At 43.6% G+C, this 17,709-nt stretch overlaps 1 protein-coding gene across 1 annotated transcript in view; it reads right to left on the minus strand.

Annotated features, from left to right (window-relative positions):
• FAT3 (FAT atypical cadherin 3) overlaps positions 1–17,709 on the minus strand; it is a 452,567-nt gene that overhangs the window by 12,322 nt on the left and 422,536 nt on the right. The window contains exons 23-25 of the mRNA XM_018558632.1: positions 7,188–7,341; positions 4,380–5,035; positions 231–344 (exon numbers count right to left, since the gene is read on the minus strand). Coding sequence (XP_018414134.1) covers positions 231–344; positions 4,380–5,035; positions 7,188–7,341 — 924 coding nt within the window. The remainder of the gene's footprint in view (positions 1–230; positions 345–4,379; positions 5,036–7,187; positions 7,342–17,709) is intronic.

Genomic DNA, 17,709 nt, shown 5'->3' on the forward strand with positions numbered 1-17,709 from the left:
GCAGACCAACGTATATAGGCAAACATTGGCACAGAATCTATTTAACCAGAACACTGCTAGTTGTGTTCACAATATTACCGAGCTTCATAAGCGTCCAACAACTGCACATTTCCTTCACGAAGAGAACAAAAACAAGGCACACGGGGCCTTCAAAGACAACGACGCACACAGAAACCAATAACCAACGGCTGATAAAACATAGCGCGGAATGATAAAGCGATTTTTCTTACCATTGTCATCTCCGGAGTCGGACTGAAAAGAGTTCAGTGACTGGTTTTCAGAATTGCTTCCTTTTGTACTCCCCACAAAGCAGGTCACCTCTTCGGCCGGCTCCAATCCTCTACCTTAATAGACATCAATAAGAGGAAACAATCGTCATATTTCTACACCCCACAAGGACGGCCACCCCAGTTCTGGGAAGCAGGATATAGCACCGTGCGGGACCCCATGGCGGCAGCGATGTACAGGGAGAAGCAGCAGTACATCAGAATATACAAAACTCAAGGTCGTTCAAGAAGAAACGTTATGGTACGCTAAAGTGCAGGTCGACGCACTGCAACATATAAAGGAGAACTATGAGGCGAGTGAAAATCACTCAGCCTTACAGTTCTAGCCGACCTGTGACAATGAAACTGTCACAGGTCGGCTCAGTAGATCGGGAAGTGAGCGAACACATACCGTCGCTCGCTCACTTCTCAATCTATCCCTGCAGAGAGCAGTGACTGTCACTCACGGCTCCCTGCAGGGACTCCCCCCCCCTTCCCCTTTCCGATCCTCCAGCGCTGACTGGCTTTGGGTGACGGGAGGATGCTAGTTTGTGTCTTCCCGTTAAAGCCCTGACCCCACAGTTCTCCTTTATAGCAATATCTAACCTATGTAGATGCGTTGATGTGCCTTTGAAATGCATAGCTGTGAATGGCACCTTAGAGCACCCCTATCATGAGAGGTATATGGGGGCTGCCATTGCTGTGTGTCAGGACTTTTAAATTGCTAACAGCATTCACCCAAAGAGAATCAGTAAAACGTCCCAACTCCTTCTATCTATACTTGTCCCTGGCCAGTGGAAGCCAAAGCATCAACTCCATCATTTTTTTATAGAGCAGGGAAGTGTTCATTGCTGTCTGTGTCCCGCCATGAAGATTCGTCTACTCAGTTCGTCCTGGTGACACAAAAGGTGATGGAAAATCCAACATTTCTGAGTTGTCACCAGAACAGGAATAGAGGAGAAATGTTCCAATGAGGACACTTGTTCTGGAGGCTGTTTAGAATGGCATTTCCTTCACCTTGCGGTGATTTTGTCTCAGTTCCTGCTGTACCTCCAGGACAGGAAGTGAACAGAAATCTCCCCAACTGCACAGGGACAGCAAAAAAGAAAGTTGCAGGAGTTGTAATCCTTCTCTACTCTTCCCAAAACTCTAAAAATGGCTATACATGCACTTTAAATTGTTTTATGTGGTTTTATTTAATCAGTAGTTATTTTAATTTAAGACAATGCTGTCTCTCCTTAAAAATAAAGCTTTGTGGAAGAGGGAGGAGGAGTCACTGCTCTGACTTAAGCACCCATGTGTAAAATCCACCTTGAGCTATTGAGCTCTGTAAACAACAGGTATTTTACATTAGGCAAAAAAGGAGAAACAGAAAATCGTGAAAAGGAGTTGAGACCTCCACCTGCTGGCTGTATATGAAAATAAAGATTATTCATATGCCAGATTTCATATTTATTTAACTAAAATGAAAAGACAAAAATATATTTTAAGAATGTATTTTTTTTTTTTTTAGTCCTCGCCTATCCTCCCTGTATTGAAATTGTATCGTAACTGTGCTGCCTCCCTCCATTTTGTAAAGCGCTGTGCAAACTGTGCGCTGTGCAAACTGTTGGTGCTATATAAATCCTGCATAATAATAATAATACAATTCATAACAACACCTTTAATAGGCAGAAGAAAATGAATTGTAGAATCTGACCAGCTGCTTTGGACCCCTAAGGACAATATTTTGCTTGCCCTCTGGTGATTCATGTAACTAGCTCTACCCAAGCTGATCATAAATAATGTATGTGCAATAAAAAAGAGGGACAGGCTGACACCCAGGTACTGCTACACCGGCTCAGTTAGCCTTCTTGACTGTATTCATGGGTGCACATCACACAGTTTAAAGAATTCTGGGCAACACTTGTATTAACCCTTGCAGTGGGGCTACCCCGGCACTGCAAAGGTTAACTGCTTTTTTATATCTAGGTGCAACAATAAAAACGTTATATTTGCCGAGATCCTCAGAGCCGGCTTGCTTTTCAACTGATCTCTGGAGCCTCTCTCCCCTTCTGCTGCAGCGGTCTAAGGATCCTCCAGTCACCACATCCAATGCACTGTCTATAGGACGTGGAGACTCCGAGGGACATATCATCACTGAAGTGAAGGAGACAGGCGGGAGGGAATGCTACCACAGCAAGCCAACTCAAAGGATTGGGTAACTTTCTTATTTTCCTCCCTAGACCAAAATGAGCACTTAACCCTTGCAGTGTGGGGGTTAATAAAAGTTTCCCCCCTAGTTGCTCTTTACAGGAGAACTATGGGGTCAGGGCTTTTCCCCATAGTTCTTCTTAGGGTAACGGGAGGACAAAAACTAGCGTCCTCCCGTCACCGTAAGCTCAGTATACTGAGACGCCGCAGCTGAAGCGGATCCCGACAATTATGTCTGGATCCACCCAGCTGCGTGAGTGACAGCTGGCTCTGTCTATCTAGAGGCAGAGCCAGCTGTACCCGCCCCCTCCCCCGTCCGTTCCGCCAGTCAGCGCTGGAGGATCGGAGCGGGTAATCCAGTCCCTCCCCTGTCACAGCAGAGAGCCATGACAGGATCGAGAGGTGTGCGAACGCCGATATGTGTTCGCTCACTTCCCGATCTACTGAGTCGACCTGTGACAGTCTCATTGTCACAGGTTGGCTAGAACTATGAGGTGAGTGGAAAGCACTCACCTCATAGGCCTCCTTTAAGTAATAGGGAGCCGCTAACTTGCAGCTCTGATTTCCGCACTGATAACGCCGCGCACATTACCACCAATAATAATCTGCAATTGGTCCGAAAGCTGTCAGCAGAAAATCTTCTGTCCTCATGTCCCCAGATAACTTCTCATCATGACGGCTTCTACTTTGAAAGCTTTTCTATGGTAACTGTCTATGGGAGGTAGATGTGGAAAGCTGCTAATGCCTTCTCCATCCTGAACACAATCCCACCTTACACTTAATGCATTGGACTTTGCCTGATAACACTCTAAGTAGAGAAATAACAATTTCCCCGATATGTCAGATATAAAAAGTGCAGTTTTATAAAGATCTCTTCTGAGGAAACCCACTGAAGTGGGAGAGTGTACATAAATGTGTTTCATGTCTACAAATGGCTTTCCTGCTGAGATTGTTTTAATCAAGGAACATAGATACCCTTATTTCTACAAAGCTGCAACCCAAACTGATTAAACATTGTTTTCTAAAGTGCTGCGGATCATAAACCATTGACAATTTTTTTTTTAAATACGTGTTTTGCAAATTTTTATTCTTTGCTGCAGCTCTTTATTGTTGATCTCCTGCAGCCTATCATGGCTGCATTGCATTTCTTAGGGTGGCTTCCTCACCATGCGAGGCATCTAGTTGTAGTCTCCATTGGAAGCTCATGTGCCAGGGTGGCAACACAAAAGCACAACTGAAAGATGGGGTCAGACTGTTGTCACCTTTTACCAAGTAGTGCCTAAACAATGACTGGGTCACCTGGTGTTTTTATAATGAAAGCTGTCGTTTTAAAAATATTGAAAATGAGTATTGACATTACAACAGCATGTTAAAGAAGAACTGATCCCCGCAGCCTCTTCTTCCCTGGGCTCCGGTGGCCTATTGACTAATGATGTCCTCACGTCTATACAGTCTGAATTTACTAGAAAAATAATTTTCTTCAGGAAGAGTCAGTTTCCTGGCACAGCCCCCACCCCCTCCTTGCAATCATAACCCTTCCCTCTTCTGGGATAGTATAATTACTTGGATGTGATATCAACAGCCGGCTGGCCCAGCTCCTTCGTCCCTCCCCTCCCTACATGACCTTTTATGCAGCTACCAGGGGAGGAGTGAAGGGAAAAAATATAGAGTGTTACTTGAGGGACAGCTCTCAGTCTGCTGGGGCTGTCGATATGACATCCAAGATGGTGGTGCCCAGCAGAAGACTTAAGGCTCTTGGAAGTCTACACAAGGGAGGCTTCTACAGGTATGTAACATGCCGAAAATATGTTAAATATGCATAATATTATAGGAAAGGGTGCTGTTGAAATTAATAGTCTGGTGACAGGGTCTCTTTAATGCCCTCTCCTATATGTTTACTATGTATCAAACGTGACTTACAATCATGTCCTGAGTCCCACGGTCCTTTCCTGATAGAGTCACAGTCAGAACGGCACGGCGACACCGATGGCATGTTGGGAGCCACACTGCACACCACCACCCCTCTTCGAGCCGTCAGTATCCTCGGAGACTCCGGATGGAAAGTTGTCATCTCCTGGTGCTCCACGCCCAGACCGTCCACCATCTTATCAAGATTGTTCCGAGATTCGCTCTGGAAACAAGGAGTGTAAGCCATGGGCCGGACCGGGACTTGCGGCGGTCCAACCTCTTGGTAAATGTTTCTACTATCTCCGCCGCTGCGAAGGTTCTTGAACTGGATCCCGTTGGTTTTATTCAGAAGAGCCGCAGTGGCTGGGTCTTGGACGAGAGTGATGTTGTTACGCGAGTAGTTTTTGCGGAACACCTTCTTCCGGAATACTATGAAGAGGACGATGAGGACAAATATGACGAATAGCACCACGGCTATTCCGATCAGCTCCTCTTTGCCGACATAGGAGTGTCCAGCTTGGATGTTGGGAACAACCACGGGCCTCAGACCACAATACTGTCCAACGTATCCATGGGTACAGTTACAGAAGAAAGAACCGAAGATGTTCACACAAGTTCCACCATTTTCACAGTCCTCTCTCTCACACTCATTTATATCTTCTTCACACCTAGCGAGAGAATAAAATGGTTATTTGGGAAAGGATAGTTTAAGAAATAAGAAACTGTTTTAGAGGATAACTATAATTTAAAGCTAAACTCCGGCCTTCCCTTCAGTCTTGTACAGTTGTACCGGCTGCTCTCCTGGGCTGAAATTGCTTACTCTGATTTCACTGCACACAGTGAGCTTCTCACAATGTAAATTAGAAGCTGAAGCAAGTCAGATGGAGCTCGCAAGATATCCTGGTTGGTGGATGTCCAGCATCACCCAGAGCTTTCTCCCCAACCTGACTGTGCCCACCCCACTTTCAAACATTGGATTTTCAAAAAACATTCATTCTTAGTGAACTCAAACTATTTCTAAAGCCATTTCTTTTCCGTTTTGGATAAAGTAGGAAAGGGTTAAAACCCATTAGCTTTTCTTTCGCCATCTATAGCCCAACTGGGGAGATTTCCCTTCACATCCTGTTATGTAGAAACAACAGAATGTTGGAGGAAGCTTCTTCAAATTGAGGGAAATGCCCTCTTAGACTGCAGTCACCAAAAAAATGTCCCCTTTGGAAGTCCAAGAGCCCATTGCACTCTTGACCCATAAGTGCCTATGAATTAATGGGTACTGCGATGACAGATGGTGCGGCTCAGTGCAAGAAGAACAAAAGGTCACTGGCACTCCAGGATCGTGATCAATACGCTTTTAGTGCTGTATGCAAAAATTATCATATGACAGCAACATTTCTGAAGCTGAAAGGTCTTTATTTAGGGTTCGGCTAACAATTATTTTCATAATCGATTAGTTGCCCGACTATTTTTCCGATGAATCGATTAGTTGCATTAAAAAAATCTCTCTTTCTCTCCCTCCAACCAACAAATCGATAATGAGAATAGTTGACAACTATTCTCATAATCGATTCGTTGGTTGTAGCCCTAGCTTTATTACCCGCCCACTGCCCCTCTTCCCCAACACGAATGGCTTTAATGTGCTGGTGTGCATTCTGATAGAATTTTGAGCACCCAACTCAGCTGTGACCTGTGCCTCACGGGAGCTTGAGCCCAGGGTAGTGCTTTAATTCTTTTTATAAGGAAGAGTTTGGTTAAGCAATGATGACTTTTTAAATCCATTTGTGTTTGGAGAGGGCATGGGGAAAGCACAAAAGCAGACCTTCCATTTTCATAGAGGGTCCACTTTAATCACGTTGTATGATAATGTTACGTGTGCCCTACTGATTCACGTGAAGTGTGAGTTTTAAAAGCCATCGACTTAAATGGGTATCTCTGGTCAAAACCGAAAACTAAATATGTATTTTTATATTGAATTTGCATACCGTCTCTCCCGCTCCTAATAATTATATCCATCTAGAAGTTTGTAAACTTACTTATTGAAGATACCCATAGGATGGAATTCCTCAATGAACTGACACAATTGATTCACACTTCCTTGAGTCACCACTCTACCTAAGCCTGCCATCTGAACTACAACTCAACATCTGAACAATGTAGCATTATCATTGCTTGCTGGAAGCAGTGCATGATGGGTGATGTAGTCTTGAGAAATAGAGATTGTATCACATCAAGCAGCAGGGAAATAGGCAGAAAGCACTCTGGGAATCCAGGAAGTTGATGAAAGTGATGGGCAGACGGAAGGCGGCACTCACTACATACATTTTTTTCAAGTAAGCTTTGATTGCATTATCAGTATCAACTCCAGTATGTATTTTTATTACAATGCTGATGTTATAACAGGGTAGTGTGTGCTGGGACTTTTCAACTCAGTGCTTCTTACTGCAGAAAGTTTTCTTTCACCACAAACAAATGAAAAATTGAACACATCGTCTCTCAATTAAAAAGGTTTTTCCTCAACGCAGCATTTGGTAAACTTGTCCTCCAGCCCAGAAGTATCACTAGCAGCGGGGTGCAGATGTTTCTGCGCATCAATTTCTAGATATGGAGAAGTGCTGTGACATGGACCTTCACATGAGTCATTACATCAGGATTAGAAAACGTATGATTCATTTGGGTCATCACCAGATCTGGTTTACACAGACCACCTGTAATAATCATATCATGCCGCGCTATTTCCTGCAAATCCCTTGTTGTTCGGTTGAAAGGGCCGGCGAACGGCGGCCGCGTGCAAGCACTTTGATATTCAAATGGGCAGCCACTTACGTTAATCCCCTCAGGCCGGGCCTGCAAGTGCAGATAAACGCGCTTCCAATCGGATCACACGTCCCACCATTCCGGCAAGGGTTTGGAAAGCATGCCGTGATCTCTGACTCACAGTTCTTCCCTATAAACTTAGATGGGCAACTGCACTGATAACCTATCGGAAGAAAAGAAAAAGACGTTATCAGCAAAGCGGCATCAATGAACACGGAAAGGCAACTATTGAGGGATTTTGCTGTAGCCCAGCGCCTCCTACTGGTCAATGTTACAAATAACACATTTTTTAGCTACAACATTTTCAACCTTTTTTGTTCTACAGAAAACAAATTAAGTATTGTTAAAGTTTCAATCTGTATTTCAATATGGACTCCGGATAAAACAAATAGACATTGTCCAGCAAATATTTTTTTTTTTTGCCCAAACACTTAGTCATCAAGTTTTCATACAGCTCCAACTCCCTAGGTTCAGCTTCCTTGAATCATCCTGTACAAGATCACAAGGGACATTAAAGTCTACAGCTGTCCATCTACTAGCTTGGAGAGGGGAGAAGGAGCATGAGGGAAATGACTTGCTGTGCTTATGTGTTTGTGGAGACACACAGAGGGGAATGTATCAAACCTGGAGCAGATAAAATCTGGAGCGGATTTGCAGTGCAATCAATCAGCTTCTCTGTCTCATTTTCAAATCTTACCTGAGCAAACTGAAGAGAGATGCTGATTGGTTGCCATGGGCAACTGCTCCAGATTTTACCTGCTCCAGTTTTGATAAATTCCCCCATCACAGCTTACTAGCACACACAAGGGTGGCTCCATAGGACCCTGCAAGGGAAAGGAGCCACCCTAAACAGGATATCAGGGCCAGTCCACAGGGGACCAGTTAATTCTGGAGGAAACTAAAACTTTTACAAATAAAGGAGCAGCATCCATTGTAAGTGACTTCATCACCATTTGGAATAGCTTAAAACATTCTGACTTTAATATCACTGTAAATCAAATTCTGACATACTGAAGGGCATATTAATAAAGGGGTGAATAATCAAGCTGTTAATCATTGGCCACTTTTTCACCACCCTTGGGAAGATGAGTAGGAGCTGGGTAGGATGCCATAGGCGCATTTTATAATTGGTACGCCTCTGCAGAGGCCACATTGGTAGACCTCTTCCTGTCCACAAGTCTGAACCTACAAAAAAGAAACTATATTAAATCACAGACTTTAGCAGCCTTCCTATAAGATTCTCCATCCTGGCTGGTCACAGTGCTCTAATGTGACTAAAGTGGATTTATTGGCCTGGTTGGCTAGTGCTAATAATGGGACATGGTACTATTTATTTTAATAGCAGCCACTGCAGGAGATAATCTCAGGTTCGAGGGACAATGCAGGAAATAAAAAAGAATGCACAAAGTTGCTGCGACACGAGCCCTGAGCAAATACTCCTTTATGACAATGTGATTGGGAACAGGAAAGCTTGTCTGCCCAGGTCCACGTTGATTGGCCCCATATTTCTCATTTTAATATCTGCCTTGAGCGTGGCTTTAATTTGAGCTTGTATATTTATGGTTGCAAATCCCCGGATTTTATCTTATTACACTTGTTTTTTCTCATGCAAAAGCATTAGAGTTAAATTTTAATTAACTGTTCTCCAATAATGTAACAATGACACAAAGAAGGTGGATTTTGGCTGCTGCATGACTCAATGGTGACATCTAGTGGCTATTAACAGACTAGCCGTGAAGGGAATAAATTAGAGATTGTACAGAAAAAGATGATTTCATATTTTAAATACTGTCTATCTATCTATCTATCTATCTATCTATCTATCTATCTATCTATCTATCTATCTATCTATCTATCTATCTATCTATCTATCTATCCACACAGCACTGTGCAAACATTTTAGGCAGGTGTTAAAAAATGCTGTAAAGTAAGAATGATTTCAGAAATAAGTATCAATAGTCTATTTATAATGAACAAAATGTTAAGTAAGTAAACAGAAGAGAAATCCAAATCAAATCAATATTTGGTGTGACCACCCTTTGCCTTCTTCCAGGTACGCTTGCACACAGTTTTTGAAAGAACTCGGCAAGTAGATTGTTCCATACATCTCGGAGAACTAAGCACAGATCTTCTGTGGATGTCGACTGCCTCAAATCCTTCTGTCTCTTCATGTAATCCCAGACAGACTCCATGAGGTTGAGATCAGGGTTCTGTGGGGGCCAAACCATCACTTCCAGGACTCCTTGTTCTTCTTTACACTGAAGATAGTTTTTAATGACATTGGCTGTATGTTTGGGGTTGTTGTCCTGCTGCAGAATACATTTGGGGCCAATCACACGCCTCCCCGGTGGTATGGCATGATGGATAATTATCTACATGTATTTCTCAGCATCAAGGACACCATTGATCCTGACCAAATCTCCCACTCCATTTGCAGAAATGCAGCCCCAGACTTGCAAGAAACCTCCACCATGCTTCATTATTGTACCGCTCTCCAGCCCTTCAGCAAACAAACTGCTTCCTGCTACAGCCAAATATTACAAATTTTGACTCATCAGTCCAGAGCACCTGCTGCCATTTTTCTGCACACCAGTTCCTATGTTTTCATGGATAGTTGAAACGTGTTTCCACATCAAAGGTAGAGCTGCAGCTAACGATTATTTTCAAAATCGATTAGTTAGCCGATTAAGACAGCAGATGGATGTACCTGGGTCCCACTGGTTACTTCCAGTTCTAATGATGGCACTGCCGGGCATCTTCCGATGTTGAAGGGAAGTAAGCATGATGTGTCTTTCATCTGCTGCATTAAGTTTCCTTGGCGGACCAATGCGTCTGCGGTCCTCAACGTTGCCCATTTCTTTGTGCTTCTCCAAAAGAGCTTGAACAGCACATCTTGAAACCCCCGTCTGCTTTGAAAACTTTGCCCTCATAGAGACCTTGCTGATGCACAATAAATACCTTTTTCTTGATGCCATGGTGTATGACCTGTGATATGAAACTGTCTTCCACATCCTCACCTTAGTAGCAGAGTTTGGCTGTCCCTCACCCAGTTTTAAGCCTCCTACAGAGCTGTTTCGGTTTCAGTTAATGACTGTGTACCAACCTACCTATGAAATTGAGGATCATTAGCACTTGCTTGGTATATTTGGTTAATCATACACCTGACTCTAATACTACAAAATCCCTGACTTGTGCAAGTGTAACAACTGATGCTGGTTTAAAAACCAAAAGGGTAGTCACACCAAATATTGATTTCATTTACATTTTTCTTCAGTTCACTCACTTTTCTATGTTTCAAATGAAAAATTTAAAAATAAACAATAAAAACAATATATATTTCTGAAAGCATTCTTACTTTACAGCATTTTTTTACACCTGCCTAAAAAGCTGCCCATACACCTGCCGATTATCGTACAATCATGGGATCACCCGCGATTATCGTACGATAATTGGGAGGTGTATGGACACCTTTAGTGTATGTGTATATTAGGCCCCATTCACACCTACAGTATGTTTCAGGTGTGATTAGGGATTCCTGTGTCAGGAACTTGCGTTTTCCTGGCAGCAGGAATCCCTAATCTGCCGTTTACAAGCGGCAACTATCATAAGATAAGAATTATCATAAGATTATTTAAGAGGTTTGTTTAGGGGTGTTGTTAAGCCCGGGGCAGGGTAGGGGTTAGGTGGGGCAACTGGTGGCCAGTAACTCTTGAGGCCTGGCTAGTAGCTCAAGACTTGAAATTTTGAGCCCCGAACCCCTGCAGCGTTCCTGGGCTATTGATGTTAACTGATCTGTTAAGTCTGCAGTTTAGGTTTCAGCCATTACTGTACATCAGCGTTTCTCAACCATTTTTCAGTCACAGCATCCTTATAAGTATACCACACTCTAAATTGTAAAAACCATGAATTATTATTATACTGGATTTATAGAGCGCCAACAGTTTGCGCAGCGCTTTCCAATATAAGGAAGACATTACAATCACAATACAATTCAAGACAAGATGGTAAGGAGGGACCTGCCCGTGAGTGCTTACAATCTAAAATGACTTGTGCTCTCCATAATATCCATACCAGAACCCTATCCTGGGTAAGGGTCTGGTATGGGTTTTAAGGGAAAAACACTTCACTTCCTGAACATTCACATTAGAAAGCGCGCCCCCCCCCCCCCCCCCCCCCGGCGCGAAACGCAGCAAGGAGCCTCCCTTTAAATCAGAATTCCCATTTCATATCAGAGTCCCCCCTTCACATCAGAAGTCCCCAAATCACAGCCAAGCCCTCAGTTCCCCCTTCCCGTGTCATACCATCACATCAGGAGCCACAGCTATGGTAGCATGGCAGAGGGTGAGAGGCAGAACAGACCTGGACAAAAATGAACCTCCATCCTTTTCTGCATGGTACCAACCCTCCTTGGAATAGCATCATACATTTACATGGTGCTGATGGCTGGCCCATCTACTCCATAGACCCTGTCCAAAAATTTAGAGTCACCCTGGAGGAAGCCAGGAGGCCACCTGGTTGAGAAAGGCTGCTGGACATTCATAATACTAGAAAACTATTGGCTTTAACAAAGAACTGATTTTTCAGGCCAATATTGCGGTTAGAGATGCTGCATGTACTAAATAAATACCCTAGGTGGCACTGTGTGCAAAGTTTTCATGAAGCCGCAAAGGAATCCGTCTTCTCCCTATTAGTGGGACATAACAAACTTGCTGGAGTGTGATTTTCATGACTATGTTGTCTCCTACACAGGAAATTATCGAAGGAAATTGAGCTCTGAATGTAAGTAAGCAACACTAATGCTTACAGGACGAGAAAAAAAGAGAATCTTAAAGGTAACTCCACACTGGCAGACTAAGGGGGTTATTCACAAAAGGGTGAAGAGTTTGGAGAAGGCGGGATAAGTGATCAATCTAGGACAACATACCTGATCTGGAAAGTGAGCTGAATTGGAGAATTTTTCCAAATCAACTATTTTGTCCTAGATTGTTCACTTCTCCTGACTTCTCCAAACTCTTCACCCTTTTGTGAATAACCCTCTAAGTTTCCCTCTGGCTTCCTCTCCTCTTGCTGCACTCAACAGAAATACTAAGAAGTCTTCCCAAGGGTCATATTGGTCTTCCAGTCTTCCTGTCATCTCACACAGGGCTTGGAGAACAAAGTGCCTGGGAGCTAAGTGGCGTAAAAAATTGGCGTTTAAACAATTGAAGTTTAACCAGGGCGGTTGTAACTTCTTCCAGGGCGGTGGTATAAATTAAATTTAGTTTAACAAACAAGTTATTGACCGTACCACTTGTGAACCATAATTTAACCCAGGTTGGTAGTATAATTCAGTATAAAGTGCAGACCCAGGAACTTACCGTATTTTTCGCTCCGTACGACGCACTTTTTTCCCCCAAAAGGAGGGGGGAAATGTGCCTGCGTCTTATGGAGCGAATACCTATCGCCCGACGCCTGGGACATACAGAAACTGTGGGCATTATATAAAAACCTTCAATTAAACATGTAATATACAGATGACCATTAGAGGAAGACTTCACATGCCAAGTGTGAAAGTTTGTTCTTCGTCTGCTCTGTGTGATTACTGAGACAGCGCCACCTGTCTCAGTGGTCACTAACTGCAGCTTCTGTCACAGAATTTCTGTCACAGAAGCCCTGCGTCCTATCATCTGGAGCGCCTTATAGAGCGTGAAATACTGTAGATCACATGGGTAGGCTACTTTGGCACGCCAGCTGTGATAAAACCAACAATCCCATTACGCCTCTGGGAGTCATGCCTGTGGCTGTCAGAATCCTGCAATTCATTGTGGGACTTGTAGTTCCACCTGAGCTGGAGTGTCAAAGCTGCCTAACCCTGTCATATGGGCTTTGGTTGGGGTTACCCTTTAAAGGTAAACTCTTTGATAGCAGTCAATGTGACTGATGCCCAATTATGCAATCATGTCTAGTTTCTGCAAATGCCTGCATGCTATACAACTGATTTTTTATTAACTACGGATTCCTATTTTCTAAAACTTATTTCTCTATCTCAACCCTTTCACGACTGACTACCAAATCCACTCCAGATGCCTGAAATATGACACTGTAGGATCTGCAGATAAAAGTGACGGTGAAGAGCTGTTTTAAATCGCTTCTCCCCTGCCGTCTCATCTCTTATTTTAGGGTTCAGTGTTGTGATTTATAAAGTCTTATATGAGACATTCCCGCCGTTGTGCACACAGTGATGCAAATGGGGTCATCTAGTCGGCTAGTAATTTCAGAAGTAGGTCCGCAATGGCAAAGCCTTTATTTCTCTCATGACATGTTTACTTTAAAAGGGAATGCTAATTCTAAATAAAGCTGATCACACCCCAAAGACATGCTTGCAGGTTAACTGGCTCCTGTCTAAATCAGCCCTAGCATGTATGTGCATGTATATGTCCATGTATATAGGCATGTGAGAGAGGGACCTTAGATTGTAAGCTGCTTGAGGGCAGGGACTGATGTAAATGTGCAGTATATAAAGCTCTGTGTAAACTGTGGGCAGTATATAAAAACCTTCAATTAAATAAACATGTAATATACAGATGACCATTAGAGGAAGACTTTACATGCCAAGTGTGAAAGTCTTGACAAATCTGACCTTCAGGGAGCTGTTACACTAAGGGGCTGACTTATAAAATGTTCACCCAGCGAATAGCTGACCAAATGAGGTTCACACTCAATTACTGCCACTAGATGGAGCCGAGGAGGATAGGAAATTAGTGTAATGCACTACAAATGTTGTGTGCTTTGCTCCTGCACTGTGAACGTCATTCTCTCAGCTATACTCTGGACGAACGCGTTATAAATCAGCCCCTAAGAATGTGAAATGTGTACTCATTAAGAATACACTGTCATGTTCTATTCATATGTATCGGCTTGGACTCCATTAGCATTAACAACACATATAAACAGAATCAGAGCTGTGAAGGACACTCAGCCTCACACAGGTTGTAAAACAAACCGAGAACCCGTATCAAGCTATCATTCAGCGCTGGACACTAAATGCCACTTTAATAACTCCAGACTTCCCTAAATAACAGTTTATCTGCAGCTCGTGTGGATTGGTTTAAAGTACAAATTGAAGGCTTAGCTGCATCATTTAGAAGAACGATTTCACTGCCTGCTCTATGATTGTAATTACCTGGCATGACTGACTCCTTGGTACTTAACCTACTTTTTACAAGAGCGGAAATCTATGTATTAACAAGTACCTTCAGATGGCTATAACACACACTGCAGAAATGACTCTGTACTCAATCTGGCACAGTCCGGTACATAAAGCGTCGGGGCATAGAAAAAAAAAATTGTGTTTGAGATACTGCTACACCACTGGTGACTGGATGGGGCAGGTGTTAAAGATGGCCACAGGCCATAGAAGATGGCCAGATGTGCCCAGCCTGGAGAACATGAATGACTTCTCATAGTTGTCCAGGAGGTTTAGTTTCTTTCCTTTTTGAAAACTCTAAGGCCCGGTTCACACCTGAGCGTTTTACCGCGCGTAACACGCGCAACAGGTGAAAACCCATGTTAGCCTATAGGCATGGTTCTCACCTGCGCGTTTTACCGCGCGTGCGATCGCGCGGTAAAACGCCATACGCTCAAAGAAGTACATGAGCTTCTTTGGGGCGTATTAACGCGCGTATCCCGCTGTATCCATCAGGATACAGCCGGATACACCCTCGGAAACTCGCGTTTGCCGCGCGTTTCTTTTACCGCAAATCGCGGTAAAACGCGTGGCAAACGCGAGTTTCCAATACGCTAAGGTGTGAACCCAGCGTAAAGTTTGTGAGAAGTAAAATTGATACAAATTTGTCTTTTTTACTTTATTTTATTTTTTTAACATAAAAATGTAGCTGTATTGCTATGAACAGACCAAACTGAAAGCAATGGACCTTTTGCATTCCATATGTCTTTCTTGTGCTGCAAAATGGCAATACGTTTGGTGTGCGTCTTCTATAACACAGTTGACCAATCTAGTGCATCAATGTGCCCAAACCAATCCAGTGCATTAATTTGCCCAAACATGTACTACTGACCAAATGCAGGCACTTCAAAGATCTCTTGATGATCCTTCAACTGACTTCTGTACGTCAGAGGAGAGTGTAGATGACAGGTACTCAGTTATACACAGGGCCTCAACTCCTGCCCGATGTAGAGCAAAGCAAGTGCGCCTTAATATGATTTTTTTCATCCCTCCAAAATAAGAGCAAAAGATCTCTATATCAAAAATGGAACACAGATTTTGCCATTAGACCTGTAATTGGCAATAGATGGGGGTCAGCTCTGGGAGTGGTAGGGCTTAGCTCCAAGTTGGGCAGAAATGGTGGCTCTTTGTATATTGTGTGCCCAGGATTTAGGTGCCACCATAGGCAAAATCAACAAGGGTGGAAAAATTGGTATGGAATTCTGGAGCCAGTTTGTCCAATCCAGGAGCAATCAGGTTTTAATTAGGACAAGAGAAAACCAGAAAACCTCAAATTTGGGTGCTATCTGTAGTCTTTGAGGATAACTGTCTACCTGGCTCCTTGGAATTCAAGCCCTCAATTAGAGGAATATACATGCCGCACTATATGATGCCTATGTTTTGGCAGTATACATTGTCTGGACACACTGATGTCCCTTACAGGATCACTTTAAAACCAAACTAATGCCACAAAGGGTCCTTAGAGCCTTTGGCATAATGCACAAGTCTAAGCAGAATACTTGCACATTAGAGAAGACTTACCCTCTAGTTTGGCCTCCTCCCTTGATGCAAGGTTCCCCTTCGTTGCCCTATCCAGAGTAGATGGCATTTTCTCCTAGCCTTCTGTTAGCCTGGCATCTCCATTCTTTTGCCATTGGGTAACCACTGATCATGTAACTGTACATGAGCACTAGAGTTACATCATCCTGGCACCTGGTTTCCTTCTCAACACCTTACAGAATGCATAAAAATGGTTGGCTGAGAGGTAAACTAGTTTTAACAGAAAGTCTATCTGCCATTGGGTGACCACTGGTCATGTAACTCCTGTACATGAGCACTAGAGTTACATCGTCCTGGCACCTGTCTCCCTTCTAAACATCTTACAAAATGCATAAAAAAGGTTGTCCTTTGCCTTAAACTGCAAGTCTGAGCAGAATTCTTGCACATTATGACAGGCGTATCCCCTTGTTTGGCCTCCTATGTCTAGCAATGTTCCCTTTCCTTGTTCCATTCACAGTAGCTGACATTTTCTCCTAGCCATCTGATTGCCCGGCATCTCTATTGTTCTGCCATTGGGTGACCACTGATGTGACTGTACATGAGCACTAGAGTTACATCATCCTGGCACCTAGCTTCCTTCTCAACACCTTACAGAATGCATAAAAATGGTTGGCTGAGAGGTAAACTAGTTTTGCCAGGAAGTCTACCTGCTATGATTTTTTTAAAGTTTAGTTCTGCTTTAACCAAGCAACTTGGCATCTGCATATTGGCAGTGCCACAAGGACAACACAAGGATTCCAGCTCAGAACCCTCCAGAACTCAGGAGCCCCATGTGAAAGAACCCTCTGCAGCCCTGTCGGCGGTGATAAACTCATTAAAATTAAGCAGTATAGGAAGAAAGTATCTTTCAGTGCACACATTGCAGACACATGTACTTCGAAACCTTCCCAGATGTGCAGGCATGTTAGTGGAATTAATTACATTTGTAAGGCTATCCACAAATGTCACAGCAAACTAGTAAATCTACTCCCTGTCAGTGACTATTTATTTTAAAGGTGAACCCCGGGATAAGCAAATATTGTCTAAATACAAGAGTCATGTCTATTCTTACCTGAATCTTGGTGAGCTTTGTATTTCTTTCCAGATATGTGCAGTAGTTCAAAACTTTAATTTAAAACTTTGTGCAGGAGCTTCCCCTAATACAGACCAGTCACTGCTGCTCTCTCTTTTCTTGTGCAGGGTGACTGGTCTTATCTCCACCCCTCCTGTAGTTTTCTGCATGCAGCCTGCAGTGGTTAAACTTGCTGGGCCCCTCCTACAGCTCTGCTCTCTGCACAGTGATGATGTCGCCGCTACTTGTACAAGGTAATATTTGGCATTGCAAAAACATGTGTGGCACACAAAGTAGATTTACTTCTTTCGTGGCTATTAAAGGAGAACTATGGGGTTAGGGCTTTTCCCCATAGTTCTCCTTAGGGTAACGGGAGGACACAAACTAGCGTCCTCCCGTCACCCTAAGCTCAGTATACCGCGAGCTACAGCTCACGACAATTATGTATGGATCCGCCCAGCTGCGTGAGTGACAGCTGGCTCTGTCTATCTAGAGGCAGAGCCATCTGTACCCGCCCCCTCACCTGTCCGTTCCGCCAGTCAGCGCTGGAGGGGGGAATCCAGTCCCTCCCCTGTCACGGCTCTCTGCCGTCACAGGATCGAGAAGTGAGCGAATGCCGGTATGTGTCCGCTCACTTCCCGATCTACTGAGCCGACCTGTGACAGTCTCATTGTGACAGTTCTCCTTTAAGGACTATATTTAAATAAACGTTTGTG

This window comes from Nanorana parkeri, unplaced genomic scaffold (genome assembly GCF_000935625.1).
Source record: "Nanorana parkeri isolate BGI_ZX_2015 unplaced genomic scaffold, ASM93562v1 scaffold350, whole genome shotgun sequence".
NCBI lineage: Eukaryota > Metazoa > Chordata > Amphibia > Anura > Dicroglossidae > Nanorana > Nanorana parkeri.